At 44.5% G+C, this 21,628-nt stretch overlaps 1 protein-coding gene across 1 annotated transcript in view; it reads right to left on the bottom strand.

The window, feature by feature from the left end:
- The window catches only part of DISC1 (DISC1 scaffold protein), a 699,528-nt gene that overhangs the window by 56,499 nt on the left and 621,401 nt on the right, over positions 1-21,628 (bottom strand). Inside the window, exon 12 of the mRNA XM_029593853.1 lies at positions 15,046-15,289. Within this exon, the coding sequence (XP_029449713.1) occupies positions 15,046-15,289 (244 nt within the window). The remainder of the gene's footprint in view (positions 1-15,045; positions 15,290-21,628) is intronic.

Below are 21,628 nucleotides of genomic sequence, written 5' to 3'. Positions count from 1 at the left end.
CCACATCCTGGGGAAAGAGCTAGCTAGGGTCCCTGCCCCCAAAAACTTACAAATTTTTTGTGGCCCCCACCTGTGCAGGAAAGGCACACCGGAGTGAAGTAATATTTAAAAAGAAGTAATGACACAGGCTGAATAATATCCATGTGTTCACACACAAAGGTAACACATGGTTGGTCTTTCATTGTGATGATGCTTGAATAATGGAATTTTTCAGATGGAATTTGGAAGAAATCAGACACTGTACGCTATAAAACCAAATATTGAAAAAAAAAGCCTAGCAATCAAGATTCAGCTAATATGATGATAGGGAGGATGTGTGATGCTATGGGAAAGGACTACAGCTATTGTAAATTCTGCAAATGTGAAGTATAAACTGTAGTATAAAACTGACATAATGCTTCTTGAAAATTCCCTCTTTATATCTGCAGGAAAAATCCATAAAGTAGCTCTATAGGTTAGATGATCAAAGTATCCACAATCTGGTAACTGGGCAATTTTTACTCAGGGGGTTTGCCACAAAAAACAAAGATTGTTGCCCCACCCCTCCCAAAAAAAAATACCTACCCAAAATTTTACCAGCTTTTACTGCGGGTACTTTAAGGGAAAGCTTCATTTGTAGTTGCCTCTCCCAACCTAACCCAGCCCACTGGAACGCCTACAAAACACATGGGTAAAAGTATATGCATTGTTGACGTGCCTGTCCTTTTAAGATAAACAATAATCAAACAGTTCATTTCTGCAGGTGGAAATGCATTTCATTATTGCCCTCCCCATGTTTTAAAGAGTATTGTATATTAAATTACAGGATATGTCCATTATCAAACAAAATAATCTAACCAAGCTGTTCGTAATCACAGAAATCCATTATAAACCTCTCCTTTATGACATCTATTTATCATTATACATGTGCACAATTTCTCGTTGCACTGAACTACAAAAATTTCAGTATATAGAGACAGTGTAAGTGATGTATGTATATATGCACGGAGTGGCAGTTACTACCCTTAAGAGAAACATGGGGGTAACTTGCACGGACAGGCAGTTATTACCTTGGGGAGCTTGCTGGGCAGACTAGATGGACCATTTTGGTCTTTTTCTGCTGTCATTACTATGTTACTATAAAAGAATTTAAGTCAGGAGAGCCCATGTCCTCCTTTCTTAAATCATACTTTATTAAAAACTAAATAGCATTGTTCAACATATCCTGGAACAGCTGCCTTGCAGCAATCAAAAATTTACCAACAAGCCTCAATCTAGTGTTAAATACTAGCAAAACTGAAATCCTCATAATAGCTCCAGATAATTGCTCTCTGCTCAACCCCCTTAGTTCCTCCCAACCCTCCTGCACATCAATCGACCACTCGCCGCAAGTAAGAGATCTGGGGGTGCTTCTAGACAACCAACTCAACTTCACCAAATTCATAAATAACACTACCAAAGACTGCTTCTTCAAATTGCAAGTCTTAAAAAAATTAAAACCTCTTCTACATTTCCGAGACTTCCGCCTAGTACTTCAATCTATCATCCTCCCTAAACTGGACTATTGCAACTCACTCCTCCTGGGTCTGCCCGCCAGCACCATCAAACCACTTCAAATGTTACAGAATGCGACAGCCAGAATACTCACTAACACCAAAAAACGGGACCACATCACCCCTATCCTCCAATATCTACACTGGCTACCGATAAAATTTAGGATACAATTTAAATCACTCATGATGATTCACAAGGCTCTGCACAACATCTCCCCCCTCAACCTATCCTTCCAAATACAGCAACACATTTCCAAAAGACCAATCAGAAGGGCATACCAGAACATGCTTCACACCCAACCGGCGAGAACCTCCCTGAGGAAACGAGCCCTGTCCACTGCAGGTCCCCCTCTTTGGAACCTACTCCCACCGGACCTCCGCCAAGAACCGTGCCTTCTGACATTCAAAAAGAAGCTAAAGACTTGGCTATTCACCCAAGCTTTCCCTGAGAGCTAAAAACTTATGTTTCCGAGTTTGAAACCCAGTTACATCTAATCGAGTTTACGAATGTCTCCCTAAAAGTTTTCCTGTTTTAATGTATTCCGCCCCTGAGGCGACTGTTTACTGTATCCCGTTTAATCGAGTTTACGAATGTCTCACTAAAAGTTTTCCTGTTTTAATGTATTCCGCCCCTGAGGCGACTGTTTACTGTATCCCGTTTACTGTATCATGTTTTAATGTATTCCGCCCCTGAGGCGACTGTTCAGTTCCTTGTAAACCGGTGCGATATGTATGCTATACAGGAACATCGGTATATAAAAATAAATAAATAAATAAATAAATATCCATCCCTTGTGTTCCAGAAAAGTGATGTAATTTATACCTTTCCTACACTCAGGACAACTACTGAATCACTTATAAACCAAATACATTTTTATGAAGAGTTTGTTACAGAAGCACTAAAGTACTGAGAGAGTTTGTGAACCCTCTTAAAATGTTATATATCTTAGCACAATTTATACGCAAAACAGGATTAGATCCTAATCTAAACCCTGATGAGTCAAAAAGATAACTCCACTAAAAAAATAACTCAGACAAAAATTGTGTTTTGATTATTGATTCAACAATAAATATCCTTGTATAAAAAAGTATATGAACCCTTCATTGAGTACCGGGTGGCACCTCTTTGAGCATCAGTAACTTCAAATACATTTAACAATCATACCTGTGGCAGAGCACTATGATGGAGAACTTTTATGGGAATCATTTGAATTGTTGAGTTCATCAGAAATACAAAAGATGATTATTAGTGGCATGAAGATCATTCTTTTCCCACTAAATAACTGTTCCAATTCCCCTTTTAAATGACTTAGAGCTGAATTAGCAAGTTATGTATGCTCTGCTGTGAATTTCCCTCTACAAAAAGGCCATGTCCCAATAAAATTTGCCACATTGAAACCTGTTCTTAAAAAAAGCCAATTCAGACAGAAATGAAATAGGTAACTATCACCCAATATCGAACCGTCCATTTGTTACTAAAATGCTTGAAAAAGCTGTCTTGAAGCAGTTATAAAATTTTATGGATAAATACTTCACATTAGACAATTATCAATATGATTTTCGTACAAATCATAATACAGAGACCGTGCTGATTTCTTTATTTGATTTTCGATGTGGATTTGATTGTGGGACTGAGTTGGTTTTTTTTTTGAGCTGCTTGACTTACCTGTGGCATTTGATACCATTGATCACAAAATTCTTAAGCTCCTGAGGGACGTTGGGATTGGTAGTATAGTGTTACAATGATTCTCTTCTTTTTTTTACATGATAGAACTCAATGTATAGTGCTTCCTGAGCAGAAATGGAGAAATTACTTACCTGATAATTTTGTTTTCCTTAGTATATAGACAGATCGACTCAGGACCAGTGGGTTATGTTCCCCTGCCAGCAGACAGACAGAGCAAGCTGACGTCACAGTATATATACTCTTGCAGAGATCCCAGCCCACTAGTATTCTCTTCAAAAGCAACTGTGGACAGACTAGCAAAATACTTGATTAGAAACCATAACTGTATTCACCAACAATAAACACTGAACTCACGTAAGAACTAGGAACCCTAATCTAGGCACTGGATGAACACTTACCATTAATCCTTTGGGACCCACAGCCCCACAGGAGGACTGCTGACACACTCATCCGGCAGCCAAGGATGGGAAGCTGAGTCCATCTGTCTACAATAAGGAAAACAAAATTCTCAAGTAAGTAATTTCTCCATTTCCTAGCATGTAGACAGATGCACTCAGGACCAGTGGGATTACTAAAGCTACTCTTGAACAGGGTGGGAGGCTGCTCGCGGTCCAGTCAACACCGCACGTGCAAAGACTGCATCCTCCTGGGCCTGCAAATCCAGACGATAAAACCTGGAAAAAGTATGCAAGGAGGACCACGTTGCAGCTTGGCAGATATTGACAGGAGACAACAATCTAATCTCTGCCCACAACACTGCCTGAGCCCTAGTGGAATGAGCTCGAACTTGAGTAGGCTTTTCAGCATCCACATACGCGGCCGTGACCACCTCCGTAATCCAGCGAGCTATCGTAGCATGCGAAGCTGGAGTACCCTGCTTACTTCTGCCAAGGAGGACAAACAGGTGATCCGTCTTCCGGAAAAGTTCAGAAACCTCCAAATACCGCACGACAAAGCTCCTGACATCTAAGGAGCGCAGGAGGTGATACTCCTCCACATCCCTGACCTTATCCAGGGACGGCAAGGAAATGGACTGATTCAAATGAACTTCTGAGACCACTTTGGTTCATTGATGTAAGCGCGCAAGAAAGCCTTCAAAGAGCGATTCATTCGCTCGGCTTGTCCGTTAGCTTGGGGATGATAGGCAGTTGTTAGGCTGATATTAATACCGAATTTTCGGCAAAGAGCACGCCACTCAAGCAACGAACTGTGGACCTCTGTCTGAGACAATGTCCTTGGTTAGGTCATGCAGTCTAAAAATACGATAGAAAAATAGGCGTGCTAGCTCTGGAGCAGATGGTAGGCCCGGTAGAGGGATGAAATGGGCCATTTTTGAAAATCGGTCTATGGTTACCCATATTACGGTATGACCCTTCAATGGAGGCAAATCCACGATGAAATCGGCAGACAGGTGGGTCCACAGTTCCTCAGGAGCTGGAAGTGGTTGTAGGAGACCCCAAGGTTGACCGACCGTGGGTTTTTGCGGTGCACAGATATTACAGGATTCGACGTATTCTTTAGCGTCAGAGACCATGATAGGCCACCAAAAGAACCACTGGAGCAGTGCCAAGGTCCGTGCTCGTCCTGGATGACCGGCAAATTTGGAATCATGTGCCCAGCGGAGAACTCTTTCTTGGAGTCGTCAGGGCACGACCGTCTTCCCAGCAGGAACTGGGTGCATAACAGATAAACAAATACAGGCTGGGTCTATTATGTGGCTAGGCTCTTCCAGAGTGTCTTCAGGCTCGAAGGATTGTGATAGGGCATCTGCCTGGAGATTTTTATCGGCTGGGCGGTAACGAAGCTCAAAATCAAACCTGGAAAGGAACAGAGCCCATCGAGCTTGACGGGCATTGAGACATTGGGCTTGGCTCAGATGTTCCAGATTCTTATGATCGGTGAACACAGTAAATTTGTGTTGCACGCTCTCTAGCCACGGGCGCCATTCTTCGAGAGCCAATTTTATGGCAAGTAACTCACGATCCCCTATGCTGTAATTTTGCTCCACAAATGAAAATTTATGGGAGTAGAAGGAACATGGGACTATAGTACCGGAAGCGGTGCGTTGACTCAGGACCACCCCAGCCCCAATGGTGGAGGCGTCCACTTCTACTAGGAATGGATGATTCAGATCGGGATGATGTAAACAAGATCCCTTTGAAAGGCCTCTTTGAGGCGGTGGAAGGCTGCGATGGCCTCCGAAGTCCAATTTCGCGTATCTTGCCCATTGTGAGTTAAGGCAGTCAACAGAGCAGCCAGAGTAGAGTAATGTGGGATGAAGTGACGATAGTAGTTGAGGAATCCCAGGACGCACTGGAGAGCTTTAAGACCCATGAGCTGCGGCAATCCCGGATTCCTTTTAACATGGCTGGGTCCATGGAGAACCCCTTTTGGGAGATAATATAACCGAGGAAAGGCAGGCTGGATTTCTCAAACAAGCATTTGTCCAATTTTGCAAACAGGTGGTTCTCGCGAAGGCACTGGAGGACGGTACGGACATCAGTGCAGTGGGTGTCCAGGTTTTTAGAAAAGACAAGGATATTGTCCAGGTAAGCCACTACTTTGGTATACAGCAAATCTCTAAAAATTTCGTAGTGCCCATCCCGGATGTTAAAGGTGGTCTTCCAAATGTCATCGGGATGGATTCGTACCAGGTTAAACGTTCCGCGTAGATCCAACTTTGTAAATATAGATGCTCCCTGAAGATGATCGAATAGTTCGGAAATTAGTGGCAGGGGATACTTACGGGTGATGGCGTTTAGGCTGTGGTAGTCAATACATGGCCTAAATGACCCATCTTTCTTGGTCACAAAAAAGAATCCTGCCCCAGCAGGAGAAGTAGAGGGGCAGATGAATCCTTTTGCAAGGTTTTCTTGGATATTCTCCTTCATGGCCCTCAACTCGGGCTGAGACAGAGGGTAGGTGCATCCTTGAGGAGGTGTGGTCCCTGGAAGGAGATCAATAGAGCAATCGAACCTCTGACGAGGCGGAAGGAGATCTGCTTTTTGCTTCGAGAAGATGTCCTCGAAGTCTGAGTAAGGGGCAGGTATGCCAGAAGAAGTGACAGCCAAAGGAACCACAGATGGAGGTACCACTTTCTGGAGACAAGACTGGTGGTAGGCGGGACCCCACTCCACCAGTTGCAACGAACCCCAATTAAATTGGGGAGAATGCTTCTGTAGCCAGGGGAATCCAAGAACTACCGGATGGATGGATTTCTCCAACACTAACAGTTCGAGTTCCTCAGTGTGTAGGGTACCAGTGCGCAGCTGGACGGGTTCAGTAGTAAGAGAGATTTGGCTGGGTAACGGCCCTCCATAAATTGATGCGATACATAAGGACGTCTCAAACGAGCGGGTCTTTATACCCAGGAGCTGGACAAGGTCCTCGAGAATAAAATTACCTCCTGCTCCGCAATCTACCAGAGCAAGCACTGGAAAGGACCGGGAGACCAAGATCAAGGTAACTGGTACAGATAACTGGGGGGCCGGAGAGGTTGCACCCAAGTTGAGGACCCTACTGAACTCGGGCCGGGAAGTTTACCAGACGGATAGGACAAGTCTGTAGATGGTGGCCAGGTGCTCCGCAATATAGACACAGACCAGTTTGTCTCTGCCGGAGGCGCTCTTCCAGTGTCAGCCGCCCATGACCCAACTGCATGCGTTCTTCCGCCTTAGCCACCATAGTGTCCCTGCTTGGGACAGGGTTGGTGGTCAGTGGAGAACGGAACCGAACCCGAGAAGGTTTCTTGGGCATGACTCTCCTGGTGATGCTCTTGGAGATGGTGGTCGATTCAGCCTGTCAAGTCTATAAGGTCCTCAAGAGAGGACGGGAGCTCCTGTGTAGCCAGCTCATCTTTCAGCTTTGAAGAAAGTCCATCCAGGTAGATAGCTCGTAGGCAGTCTTCCTGCGAGGTGAGCTCCGTAGCCAAAGTCCAAAACTCGATGGTATAGTTGAAGAGACTTATTTGACCTTGACGGAGATGTAGTAAGCTGGTGCTTGCCACCCGGGATCATTGAAGGTCCGTCGAAACACAGCCACAAACTGAGACAGTTCCTTTAGCAAGGAATCCGAGCGAAGCCAGTGCCTTCCCTTCGAGATGGGATAAGATGAAGGTAACTTTGGTCAATTTGTCCTGGAAGGCGGAGGGCTGCAGAGCGAATTGCATATAGCATTGGTTAATGAACCCTCTGCAGAGTCTGGAGTCACCGTTGAAGCACAGGGGCGCTGGTAGGGCCAACAAGGCTAGAGGTATCGATGGAGATGGCTGTGGATGAGAAGGAGCCGAAGTGGAAGCTGGATTATTAGTGAGGGCATCAAGCCGGGCATGAAGGTGATTCCTGAAGGAGACCAATGCCTCAAGGAACTGCTGCTGTTCTTTTACTTTGGATGCCAGGTCTGGGATGGCCTGGAGGGCACGCGGCTCCACCGAGTCGATGGCCTTTGCAACCTGTTGCGTCGGAGGTGAACCTTTGGGCCGAGGTGGGGTTGACACAACCCATAGGTAGGGCCCTATAGGTCCCCACTGTCGGCAGGTGGAGTGGGCTGATAGTCAGAGACCGTTGGAGCTTCACCTACACCAGCTCTTGTTCCCCGTGGGTTGAGCCTTTGGGTGCCAGGGCTGGCAGGACTTAGGTGGGCCTCGAGATAGAATAGAAAGAGAAGTTGGTTCAGCCCAGACAAAGCAGGCGAGGGATGAAGTAGTCCTACTCTGGACTGGATAAGGTTCTGGAAACTCGGGCGCCAATTAAACAAAGGCAGACTGATGGCACTCGAGCAAAGATAGGCCGAAGCCTAATAAGTCCATGTCCAGGGAGTAGGCAGAAGAGGCTTCCAATGGTAGGCTTGAGTCAGGGCCGGCGGCAACCAGGGGCTGTGGCAAGCAATGGTGAGGGCTGATCACAGAGATAGTCAATAGCGTAGTCAATCAAAGCTGAGGTTGGATCACGGAGAAGTCAATAGCGTAGGCAGACAAAGTGAAGGTCAGGATCTGAAGATAGCAATACGTGGTCAGGCAAAGCAGAGGTCTGGGTCTGGAGATAGGCTGTAGCGTAGTCAGGCAAAGCGGAGGTGTGGGTCTGGAGATAGGCTGTAGTGTAGTCAGGTGAAAGTCCATGTAATCAATCTGAAGCACAGGCAGGGTAGGAACGAGGATCAGGGATGAAGAGTAGAGACGAATCTCTTAGCAGCAACGAGTACAAGAGTAGCCAGGAGACCTGTTGCAAAGGCAATGCTATGGAGCAGGGCCTGAGCTTAAATACTATGCAGAAGTTTACGTCATCATCCGGGGCCATGGCCAGGTTCCTGCCACGGTCCCTTCATAAGGATCAGCGATGCATGCCTAGGGAGGGGCGTGGCGTGAGCGGTGGCGTCTCTCTGCAGGCCATGCAGAGAGGCCCGACGAGTAGTGGCATCAGGATCTGGAACGCTGGAGACTGTAGCGGGGCCAGAGGACGGAGCTGGTGACCCACCGCCGCCAGTGAGGAGGAACCAGAGGCTGGAGTCCTTGTGAAAAGGTGAGAGGGCTCTGCCGTGGGTCTGCTGCAGACAGCACGTGTAACAGACAGCTCTGGAATTCACTCCAGAGTCATCAACCTCCTGAGAGAGAAGCAGACAAGATTGTGCCACTAGAGTGCAACAGGAAGCTATCTGTAAATTCATCACCATTGCCTCAAAGGCTTGCTTAAGAATAGCCTCAATCCTCCTATCATGCACATCCTTTGAGGTTGCCCCTCCCTCCATGGGAATAGTCATCCGCTTAGAGATGGCACAGACCAGTACATCCACTTTGGGGAAAACACAAATGCTCTCTCACAACTGGATCCAGGGGGTACATCCCATTCAAGATCAATCAATTCCTGAATGGCGTCCATAACAGGGAAAAAACAAGAGGCTTTCTGCAAGGAAACCAAAATGGGATTCTTTTTTTGGCTCCGACTGACATCTGTCCCAGCAACACTCAACTTCTGCAAGGTCTGGGAAATCAGGCTGACACCTCATCTCTATGAAAGAACGCTAACATGGTCCAATACAGTTCTAGTCCTGGAGGAATTTCCCCATCTTCCAGGGAATCAGAATCCGCCTCATCAGTGCCATCCGGGTTTCTGTTGGAGATACCCACAGCAAACAGAGGCGTGCCCAGCATTTAACCATAGGACTGGAATAGGGAGGACCCACCAGCTGAGGGTCCGGCCTGACAGGATTGGGCAAAGCGAAGGACTGTGCCTGAAGAAAGGCTTGTAAGCCTCAAAAACTCCACCTAAGAAAAAGCAAGTGGTTTCAGTCCAAACCCAGAAGGAACTGGAGCAGGGCCCACAGCACTGCCATCACCTGCAGAGGAGCCAGACAAGGGAGTTCTGAGGTCTGGCTTCCCTCCGGACAAGGCCGCAGCTGAAACATCATCAGGATGGGAAGATCCAGGCTTAGCAAAGTCAGAGCAAGACAACTCCCACTGAGCATCCAAACAGCGCTGACACATCCAAGTCAGGCTGAGAAGGCTGAATATGACAGGCCCCACAGAGAGAAAGGTGATTAGGCTTCTTGTTCACTGGTGCCATAGAAAAGACTGAAACACAGAATCCCAATGTGTAGCAAAGGTGCCGAATACAAATGCCAGCAGAAACATACTCTGCATCATGGAAAACATTACAAGTAGGGTTTCGAATCAGTAAACACTGACAACAGTAGATATAGAACCTCCTTATGAAGCAATTGGTTCAAGAACCTATGTGAGAGGGAGCAATTTTAGATCTAATTCTCAGTGGAGAGCAGGATTCAGTGAGAGAGAACTGGTGGGGCCACTTGGCAATAGTGATCATAACTTGATCAAATTTGAATTATTGACTGGAAGGGGGACAGTAAGTAAATCCATGGCTCTAGCACTAAACTTTTAAAAAGGAAACTGATAAAATGAGAAATAATTAAAAAAAAAAAACCCCAAGAACCTAAAAGGTGCAGCTACAAAGGTTAAGAGTGTGCAACAGGCGTAAACATTACAAAATACCAACTTAGAAGCGCACTCCAGATGTATTCTATGCATTAAGAAAGGCCAAACGATTGCCAGCATAGTGAAAAAGTAAGGTGAAAGGCAATCAAATGGCTTTTCAGCATCAAGACTTAACAAAAGAGAGAGTATCTGTTTGTTTTTACTACTCTCCAGGGATGCTATGATTCTATGCATATGCTTTATCGAATACGGAGCCTGAAGAAATCCTTCTTGCCGTTCCCCAATAACGGGCCGATACAGAAAACTTCGCGGGAGAGCGGGCGAGCACCCGCTCTCCTGGGCGCGCGATACAGTAAATAAATTTATGTAAATGAGGGCCCGCAGTAAAAGGAGGCGCTAGGGACACTAGTGCGTCCCTAGCGCCTCCTTTTTGACAGAAGCAGCGGCTGTCAGTGGGTTTGACAGCCGACGCTCAAGTTTACTGGCGTCGGTTCTCGAACCCACTGACAGCGGAGGGTGTACAGCATTTTTTTCTGCTTTTCTGTACACTTCCCAGGAGCCGGCTGAAATTAACGCCAACCTTTGGCAGGTGTTAATTTCTGAAAGTAAAATGTGCGGCTTAGCTGCACATTTTACTTTCTGAATCGCGCGGGAATAACTAATAGGCCCATCAACATGCATTTGCATGTTGCGGGCGCTATTAGTTTCGGGGGGGGAGGGGGGTTGGCTGCGCGTTTTCGACGCGCTATTACCCCTTACTGTATAAGGGGTAAAAATAGCTCGTCGAAAATGCGCGGCCAAACATGGGCTAACAGTGCACTCCACCGGAGCGCACTTTACTGTATCGGCCCGTAAGTGTTGGAAGGATTTTTGCCAAGCGATTTGCCAGTATCTGCCAATAGCTTAACATCAAAGTCTAATATGGAAATTGGGCAATAAGATAAAAGAGGTAGGATCTCTACTCCTCTTTGGTAACACTGTAATAATAGCCAAATTGGAAGCAAATAGAATGTGTCTTATTTCAATTAATCTCTCAAACATTAGTCCTAGTGGGACTACTACTTTTTGAGACAAAAGCTTATAAAATTCCAATGAAAATCCATCTGGACCTGGGGCCTTCAATAGTTTGGCATCTTTAATACCTTGCATTATCTCCTGCAACTGTATTCAATGATTTAATTTCAACAGCTGATCTGCTGCTATGTGGGGGACTCAAACTGCCTGCAAGTAAGCCTTGGTATTTTGCAGGTCTCCTGAAGCTGCTGTATATAAAGCTTAGTGCAATTTTTAAGGATTATTACTATCCCCAGTCTTGCTCCTATTTGATTTTACTATACTATTGTTGTTGGGAAGTGATGCTTTGAATTTGCCAAAAATGTGTTCCTGATTGGGTCTATAATAGTAATTCTGCCATTTGCTAAGTATCAAATTAATGATTTTTGCAAAACAATTCTTGGAATATTCCACTTTAAAGTTATAAAAAGCAAACTTCCGTGGAGCACGTCACAATGAGCTTATTCATATTTTACATTTGGCTAGATGGATCTCTATGACAGGAGGGGTGTAAACACTCTCACACAAAAGCCATATTAGCTTAACTCTCATACAACACTCAAAATAATTAACATGTAAACAAATGTAAAAAAGCAGCTATTAAAGTGCCATATCGCACTAATGAAACACTGAAATACCTGAAACAGCAGAATATAAATATTTTCTAAGATATTACTTTGAAAGGCTACAAATAAAACTAGTCTTAACTGCCAGCATGATTCTGCAGGCTACCAGCACTCACATTACAGATAAAACTATGCGTCTATTAAAATGAACTTCACAGTAACTTGTAAAATAAATCTGCCTAGTGTTGAGCTGTGCATAATTTGTCAGACAGAATTAGAGAAAAAGACAGAGAGACGTCTTCCTTGTCTATTAAGTGAAGAAGACTAAGGGTCTTCTACTAGAGGAGAAGGTAAAGAACATGTCAGGTCCCCAAGTGGGTGATTTCCTCATCTAAAGAAGACTGGTGAGCAGCTGTGTCTGCTTGCATGTGCAAATATTTGACAACATGCAGATAACTGGGATCTGCTGACTTCGCTCCTCTGGAGATCTGCTTCCTGCTGGAACTATTTTCTACCTGCTACCTGAGAAAGGAGACAATACTGGAGGAAGAGGAGCAGGAAATTCACTGCTAGGGCCTAATCATTCCCAGTAAGGCTACTCCTGCCCTGAGTGTCTCCAGCACTGGCACTCAGCCACCTGATGCCGTCACTGGTTCTCTTTTTCTCTCTTATTCCTTAGTTTCTGGAACAGTGTTGCCAACTAGGTGATTTGGGCCTCTGTGGTTTTTGTATTTATTTTTAGCTGTCTTTTGTTCTGCAGCTTATTTTGTTTTTCACTGCATCACTGATGAATGTAATTACACATTGATATATTCTCTGCCTTATTTTTAATCAAGGTCTTCCACCAATAGTCACATTTTGTACCCACATAAATGGCTTGAAAGTTGCTCTTTATATAAACGAGAGGGAGAGCCCCTTAAAGTACTTAGGTGTTTATACCTCTATATAAGGCCCACCTAAAAGACAGGAAACAGAGAGTAGGATTAAATGGACAATTTTCTCAGTGGAAGGGAGTGGGCGGTGGAGTGCCTCAGGGATCTGTATTGGCACCCTTACTTTTCAATATATTTAAAAATGATCTGGAAAGAAATACTACGAGTGAGATAATCAAATTTGCAGATGATACAAAATTGTTCAGAGTAGTTAAATCACAAGCAGATTGTGATAAATTGCAGGAAGACCTTGTGAGACTGGAAAATTGGGCATCAAAACGGCAGATGAAATTTAATGTGGATAAGTGCAAGGTTATGTATATAGGGAAAAATAACCCATGCTATAATTACACAATGTTAGGTTCCATATTAGGTGCTACAACCCAAGAAAGAGATCTAGGCGTCATAGTGGATAACACATTGAAATCGTCGGTTCAGTGTGCTGCGGCAGTCAAAAAAGCAAACAGAATGTTGGGAATTATTAGAAAGGGAATGGTGAATAAAACGGAAAATGTCATAATGCCTGTGTATCGCTCCATGGTGAGACCGCACATTGAATACTGTGTACAATTCTGGTCGCCAAATCTCAAAAAATAAATAATTGCGATGGAGAAGGTACAGAGAAGGGCGACCAAAATGATAAGGGAAATGGAACAGCTCCCCTATGAGGAAAGACTAAAGAGGTTAGGACTTTTCAGCTTGGAGAAGAGACGACTGAGGGGGGATATGATTGAGGTGTTTAAAATCATGAGAGGTCTAGAACGGGTAGATGTGAATCGGTTATTTACTCTTTCGGATAATAGAAAGACTAGGGGGAACTCCATAAAGTTAGCGTATGGCACATTTAAAACTAATCGGAGAAAGTTCTTTTTCACTCAACGCACAATTAAACTCTGAAATTTGTTGCCAGAGGATGTGGTTAGTGCAGTTAGTATAGCTGTGTTTAAAAAAGGATTGGATAAATTCTTGGAGGAGAAGTCCATTACCTACTATTAATTGAGTTGACTTAGAAAATAGCCACTGCTATTACTAGCAATGGTAACATGGAATAGACTTAGTTTTTGGGTAATTGCCAGGTTCTTATGGCCTGGATGGGCCACTGTTGGAAACAGGATACTGGGCTTGATGGACCTTTGGTCTGACCCAGTATGGCATGTTCTTATGTTCTTCATATGTTCTTATGTTCTAGTAACTCGAGGTGAGTTTAAGTAGTAGTGTAGGGGTTAAGGGCCCCTTTGACATTCAGAGTGAGACGTACGAACAGAACAGTACACTCTTGTGAAGATTTGATGACCTTCGATGAGATTTGTATAATGTTCTCTCAACCTAGCTTGATGTTTCCCAGGTACAGAGTCCATCAAGCTAGATTGAGAGAACATTGTACAAATCTCATCTTTGTGTGAATTTCCTCACTCTGAAGGTCATCAAATCTTCACGAGAGTGTACTGTTCTGTTTGTACATCTCACTCTGAATGTCAAAGGGGCCCCTAGCCCCTACACTACTACTTAAACCTCACCTCGAGTTACTAGGTTGGCCTCATCTAGAGGTATAAATACCTAAGGGCCTTATAGCTAGTGTCTCTCTCTCCATCTCTCTCTCTTCCTTCCCCCCAGTGGTTGTAAGTAGGAAGTGCAACAATTGTGGTACTTACCGCAAAGTGCAAAAAAGTTATCGCACTCTGTGGTAATACCTAATAATTTGCAATAAACAGACTATTACCATAAAACACACCCCTTTTCCTATCGCATGTGATATTTACTGCATTTTGATAAATCTAGGCCTTAGAGAGATCAGATCATGAGTCAACCTGAATCCTAGAAAAGATGTGACATTGTATTGATTGAATTTGGTGTACATAGCTCACTGGTTTGGTTGCGAGAAGAGATGGGTGTAGGCACAAGTATGTGTTGTATTTTGCAATCTATAATATGCCTCTCCTATGCTATATTTTAGACTGTGGTTGAGGAAGGCTGAGTAGGGCTTCACTTTGGGAAGCAGACATTTATTTCCAGATCCCTCTGTCCTTACTCTATTCAGTTCTGTATGGTCATTTCTAAAGCTGTCAAACATCCTGTGTTTGAAGGGGTAGAGCAAAAATTGAAGCTTCAGAGTAGTAATAGGCAAGCTTGAGTTGTTTGTGAACAGATTACTCCTTTTTGATACACAGTGATGTAGATAAGGCAATGAAGGCAAGGCAACATGTGAAAACTATTTTGATTTTTTGGATATAAATAAGCCTTTACAGACTCCTGCCACTGAATTTTCTTGTCTTTCCAATTCTGACAGGTATTTTTCCACCATCAAATAATAAAGAAGAAACCCTCTTACCCCTTTCAGTTCGCAGTGCTTTTGCTGGATGGTAGAGCTGTCAGCCTTAAAAGCTTTCAAAAACAGACATTCATTTCTGCCTTGAGAGTCTGAACAGGCCCCGTCAGCCCTCTCTTCATCTGTCTGGCTCTCCCCGCACTCAGGAACATGATAACTAGACTCTTCCTCCTGAAATCCTCGGACTAACAGCTGACATGCCTCTAAGTCAGCTTCCCACACTTTTTCCAGCAGCTGGCTCCCACATCTGAAACAGAACAAAAGCAAATGAAAATTAAAGACATTATCAATCTAGCTTTGTTTTCACACAGGATTTTTTCCTAATCAAAACTGTTTAATGTTTGATTTATATTAGTGCTATGAATGAGCCAAAACAACCCCATCTATAATTTGAAGAATTTCCCTTGGTTAGCGTTTATTAGGTCATCACATTTATAAACGCCTTGGAATTTAGGGAAAAGTATAACAGGGGAAGGAGGATGAGAGAATTGCTAAAAGTCCCATTATGATTGTCCGAATATGAATGTACATTCCCTTCTAATAGAAATATCCACAGATTACATTTTCAGTTTAGCATCTTGATTGTAGAATATGATTTTCTAGCTCATCTCTAATTACTACCACTATATCCAGCAAGATATAGGTTTCTCTCAATAATGCTCATTTTCAACCATTTTAGCCATGTTTAAATATTAAGCAAAAATGTTGGAGTACTTTTGGCACATCATAAACTGTTTTGCTATTTTTTTTTATTTTGAGGAAAAGCTTGCCTTGTGCCATATTCATGCCTTAAAGGGGCCTACGTGCCAAGCAATTTTCCCAAAATGAGAAAATCTCTTTAGTACATAAGACCCTTAAGCTAATTATATGAGTTACAGTATTTTTGTACCATTTCTTACTCTGTTTCCTAATAACAGGTTAAACTCTCTCCAAGGTAGTCAAGAAAGCAGAGTTGCTTACCTGTAACAGGTGTTATCCCAGGACAGCAGGATGTAGTCCTCACATATGGGTGACATCATCGATGGAGCCCCTCTCACGGAAAACTTCTGTCAAAGTTTCTAGAAACTTTTGGCTGGCACACTGAGCCCACCCAGCATGCCATGATCCCTGCAGCCACAGGGTCTCCCTGCAGCCACAGGGTCTCCCTTCAGTCTCGTTTGTAGCAATAAAAGTAGGAGCGAAAAAATAAAATAAGAAAATATATCGGACCCATCTCCGCAGGGTGGCGGGTGAGTTTCGTGAGGACTACATCCTGCTGTCCTGAGATAACACCTGTTACAGGTAAGCAACTCTGCTTTATCCCAGGACAAGCAGGATGATAGTCCTCACATATGGGTGATTAGCAAGCTACAGGCTGACTCATCCTGTCATAGGTCAATGGCATGTAACTCGTGCAACAGGCACAACAACTGATGTGCTATTGACGAAGATGAGGCAGCCTGAATCACAGCAGGCAGTTGTAGAAGGAGTTGGTATTACACTGGGAATAGGTTTTTCAAGACGGATTGTCTGAAGGCAGAGTCTTGTTTTCCTTCCTTATCTAAGCAGTAATGAGCTGCAAAGGTATGCAGAGAACTCCAAGTTGCAGCTTTGCAATGTCTGCAATAGGTACTGAACGGTAGTGTGCTATGGATGTGGACATAGCTCTAACTGAGTGCGCTTTTACTCGCCCCTGGAGAGGAAGGCCTGCTTTTTTTATAGCAGAATTCGATACAGTCTGCTAGCCAGTTGGAGAGAGTTTGTTTGCCCACTGCAACTCCTGGTCTGTTTTTATCAAAAGAGACAAAGAGTTGGGTGGATTTCCTCTGGACTGCAGTGTGGTCGAGGTAAAAAGCCAGTGCACATTTACAGTCCAAGGTGTGCAAAACCCTCTCACCCTGGTGAGAGTGAGGCCTTGGAAAGAAAGTGGGTAAAACGATGGATTGATTAATGTGAAAATACATTACCACCTTAGGCAAAAATTTAGGGTGAGTGCGCAAGACTACTCGGTCTTGTAGGAACCTTGTGTAGGGTGATTATGTGACCAGTGCTTGTATCTCACTAACCCTTCTAGCAGATGTAATGGCTACTAGGAACAGTACTTTCCATGTAAGAAATTTTACATCACAGGAATGCAAGGGCTCATATGGAGATCGCATGAGTCGTGCAAGAACAACATTAAGGTCCCATTCCGTTACCGGAGGCCGAATGGGAGGCTTCAGCTGAAGTAGGCCTCTCATAAATTGACTTACTAGGGGTTGCGCTGATATTGGGGCATCCCCTATTTGTTTGTGGTATGCTGCAATGGCACTCAGGTGTACAAGTACAGAAGAAGTCTGGAGGCCAGACTCTGAAAGGTGCCATTGATAATCTAGTAAATTTGGAGTGGAACAGGAGAAAGGGTCAATACCTTTTTGAGTGCACCACTCAGTAAATCTAGACCACTTGGAACGGTAAGACTTACGTGTGGAAGGCTTTCGTGAAGCTACGAGAACCTGAGAGACTTGCGTTGAAAGACTGAGTGGTTGTAGGATCAAGCTTTCAACATCCAAGCTGTCAAGGCAAGAGTTTGTAGGTTCGGATGGCGTAACCTGCTGTGATTCTGAGTTATGAGAGTGGGCGCTGTGCCCAGGCGAAATGGTTCTCTGATTGATAGATCGAGAAGTATGGGAAACCATACTTGTCGAGGCCAGTACGGGGCTATGAGGATCATTGACCCTCTGTCCTGTTGTAGCTTCACAAGAATCTTGGCTATGAGCGGAATAGGAAGATATGCGTATAGAAGCCCTGTGTTCCAGGGGCGAGCAAAGGCGTCCCAAGGGAACACTTGTCGACGGCTGTGGAGGGAGCAAAAATTTTCCACTTTCGACCCCAGCGCTGAAAAAGTTTGCTCGCTACACAGGGGTCCAGAGACCATTCGTGTGGGTGGAAACGGCGACTGAGATTGTCCGCTAGGACATTTTGTATGCCTGTGAGGTAAGTGGCCCTGAGACTCATGGAGTGTGCTAGGGCCCAGTCCCCAAATCTGCACTGCTTCCTGACACAGGAGATAGGAGCCTGTGCCTCCCTGTTTGTTTATGTACCACATTGCGACTGTGTTGTCTGTCTGTATCAATACAGTCTTGTGTGAGAGGCAGTCCTTGAAGGCATAAAGGACATATTTGATCACTCGAAGTTCTAAAACGTTTATTTGACAATTTTTTTCGGGCGGGGTCCATGTACCTTGAGTTTGAAGGTTGTTGACATGGACTCCCCATCCCAAGTTGGATGCATCTGTGGTTAAGAGTTGCTTGAGGAGGTGGCTGTTGGAACGGTAAACCGTTCCAACAGCCACAGCCACAGCCACAAAGCCACAGCCACAAAGCCAATTGGTCTGTCCATCATTGAAGTGAGAGATGTAACTGGTTGCTGACTCGAATCAGGGTCGACATAGGCTGAAGAGCTTGCAGCCATTGAGACTTCAGGGTCCATTGAGTCTTTTTCATGTCTAACTTTGCCATAGGTGTTACATGGACTGTGGACGCCATGTGGCCTAGTAAAGTCATGAATTGATGAGCTGAGGCGAAATTGCGGGTGCTCAAGTAGTTTGCAAGAATCGCTAGATTGTTGCATGATAGCTTGGAAGAAAAGCTTTTACCTTATTTTTAATCAAGGTCTTTTGATTAAAGACCTTTGGTGTCAAGGTCTGCTCTGATGAAAGTAAGAAGTTGAGACGGGTTCAAATGTGATTTCTGATAATTGATTAGAAACCCCAGGGAATGCAAAAGAGATATGGTGGTCCGCTAGGCAGCAAGAGCTCCTTGTTTGGATGGATTCCTGATGAGCCAGTCGTCTAGGTAGGGAAAAACATGAATACTGTTTTTTTCTTAGATGTGCAGCCGCAACTGCCAGGCATTTTGTGAACACTTCTCTGGAAACTGGGACTGGATCCTCTGTCACAGGAGAAGGAAAGACTGGCGCTGCTGGCACTTCCACAGCAGAGTATGGTGGCACAGCCTCTGACACCATTACCGGTGGAGAGCGCCTTGGTGCCTCAGATACAGAGGGGCATGGTAGCTCTTCTACCCGGAACTGCTTTTTCATCTGTTCAAGATCCCTCGAAGCCGATGCAGACACCAATGGTTCTGAAGGAACAGAATCGGAACGGTGCCGATGGTGTCTTTTTTCTCGATGATCTTTGCTGGAGACCGAAGAGGGCGCTATAGAAGATCCAGATGAGGTCTGTGATGAACGGTCATCGGCCTTCTTTTTACCTCGATGTTTTTCAACAGAGGAAGGCATTATCTTCAGTGACGCCGCCGAAGATGATGGAGTGATCTTTTTGAAAAGTTCCTCCATTTTATCCAGTCCGGGATGCCTGCCCTTCTGACAGAAATCTTATTGTTATAAGTAATATTCCGTGAGGAAAAAACAGTGAGAAGCAGCAAGGAAAAAAAGAGACTGAAGGGAGACCCCTATGGCTGCAGGGATCATGGCATGCTGGGCATGCTCAGTAGGCTCAGTGTGCCAGCCAAAAGTTTCTAGAAACTTTGACAGACGTTTTCCGTGAGAGGGGCTCCATCAATGATGTCACCCATATGTGAGGACTATCATCCTGCTTGTCCTGGAATAACTGTATTAACTTTTATTGCACTTAATTATTACCTTATTCATTTGTAAGGGGTCCCCTTCAGTATGTCCAAGGACACTGGATGATAAGGTAAGAGTATAAAAGTGTACTGGGGTGTACTGACACTCCTTAGTATAAAGTGTCTTTCTACTGAGTGGTTTAACAAAAGATTAATCAGCCCACTTAGTTCAGGGTTCTTTGGAGGTTGTCTCTCAAGGGAGAAGACTGCCTGTTCTTAGAAAGGTGGCTGAGGCCAAAGGTCAGGATGCACAGGCTTTTAGGACTTAGGAAAGCATCTATCTTAGTGTCCAAGATGGACTACAAAGACTACTGAAGAAGCAGAAAGTGAGCTGGGTCTAGAGAAGTGTTAGACCCAAACTTCTCATTTGCCTTGGGAGATCCCTGCAGAGATTGAGTGGAGCTGCAAGTTATTTATTTATTTAAAATATTTTATATACCACCTATTAGAGAAAAACTATGCTAGTCAAAGAAGGACTTTCAGACTTGGAAGTCTATTATAGAGCTGCTGCTTACAGAGGAGCATTAGCCAGGAGTTTTTGCAGACTCTCAGCAGGAGTTTCCAGTGTCTACTGGGAAGGAGGCTGCATCCAAGTTTGTAGGTACCATTGGGAAAGGGCCCTTTTTATGAAGAGTACCTACTGCTAGGGAGTTCACATTTATCGGTGATTGTGACTTTTCTTCTGGACTTTTATTTTCTGTATTCATGTGCACTAGTGAAAAGTGTACCCCTTGTGATTTTAGTCCTGAATTTTAAATAAAAGGACTTAATTTTGAACAACTGCTACCATGTGCCTGTGTTTTCTATATGTTATAGCAGAGGGCCTTGAGAAAAAAACCTAAGGGCCTTGAAGGAGAAGAACTCAGGAGCATGGATAAAAGGATAGACCTAGCACTCCCGCGTGCGCCCAGTTAGCTCGGGGAATGGGGCTACACATTTTTTGTCAACCTTTATTTCTATGCAATCAAGTGGGCTAACATGGTAACCACACCACTTTATCCAATGAAAGCAGAGTTGTTTACCTGGAACAAGTGTGCTCTAACTACAGCAGGATGTTAGTCCTCACACATGGGTGACATCAGATGGAGCCTGGCACGGAAATCCTTTGTCAAAGTTTCTAGAAACTTTGACAGACACACTGAGCATACCTAGCATGTTGCTAACCATGCAGGCTCCCTCGTCAGTCATAATATAGAGTTCGCGAAAAGTAAAATAAACCGAAAGAACCCCAACCCTGTGGGGTGACGGGCAGATTTTGTGAGGACTAACATCCTGCTGTCCTAGGAGAACACCTGTTACAGATAAGCAACTCTGCTTTCTCCAAGGACAAGCAGGATGGTAGTCCTCTCACATGGGTGATTATGTAGCTCCAGGCTGCTCCCAACATGAGCAGCATAGAACAGGTGTCAATGTGCACAACAACTAGAGCTGCGATAACTAGGGGAGTAGGCCTGCACCAAAGGACAGGGCTCACAGTAGGAAAAGTTGGGGGTTTCATGGCTGAAACAGATTAAGGAGGACTGACTGTTCAAAATGACTGTCACATTAGCCATTCTTATCCAGACAATAATGAGAGTCAAATGTGTGGAGAGAACTCCAGGTTGCTGCCCTGCATATCTCGTGAATGGGGACGGCATGCAAATGAGCCACCGAAACTGCCTTCGCCCAAATGGAATGAGGCTTGATGTGACCTTCAAGCTGCAAGCCTGCTTGCGCGTAGCAGTAGGAAATACAGTCTGCTAGCCAATGAGATAAGGTCTGCTTAGACACAGCAACCCCTAACCTGTTTTGTCAAAGGAAACAAAGTTAAGTGGACAGGCGGTGAGGAGCCATCCATTCCAGATAAAAGGCCAGTGCCCTTTTACAATCCAGGGTATACAGTACTCACTCACCTTGGTAAGTGTGTGACCTTGGAAAAAAGGAAGGCAAGACAATGACTGATTGAGATGTAACTCCGAGACCATCTTAGGGAGGAACTT

Source organism: Rhinatrema bivittatum, chromosome 3, assembly GCF_901001135.1.
Source record: "Rhinatrema bivittatum chromosome 3, aRhiBiv1.1, whole genome shotgun sequence".
NCBI lineage: Eukaryota > Metazoa > Chordata > Amphibia > Gymnophiona > Rhinatrematidae > Rhinatrema > Rhinatrema bivittatum.
The sequence above is the reverse complement of the archived record's forward strand: the minus strand, read 5'-3'. Positions and strand labels throughout refer to the sequence as shown.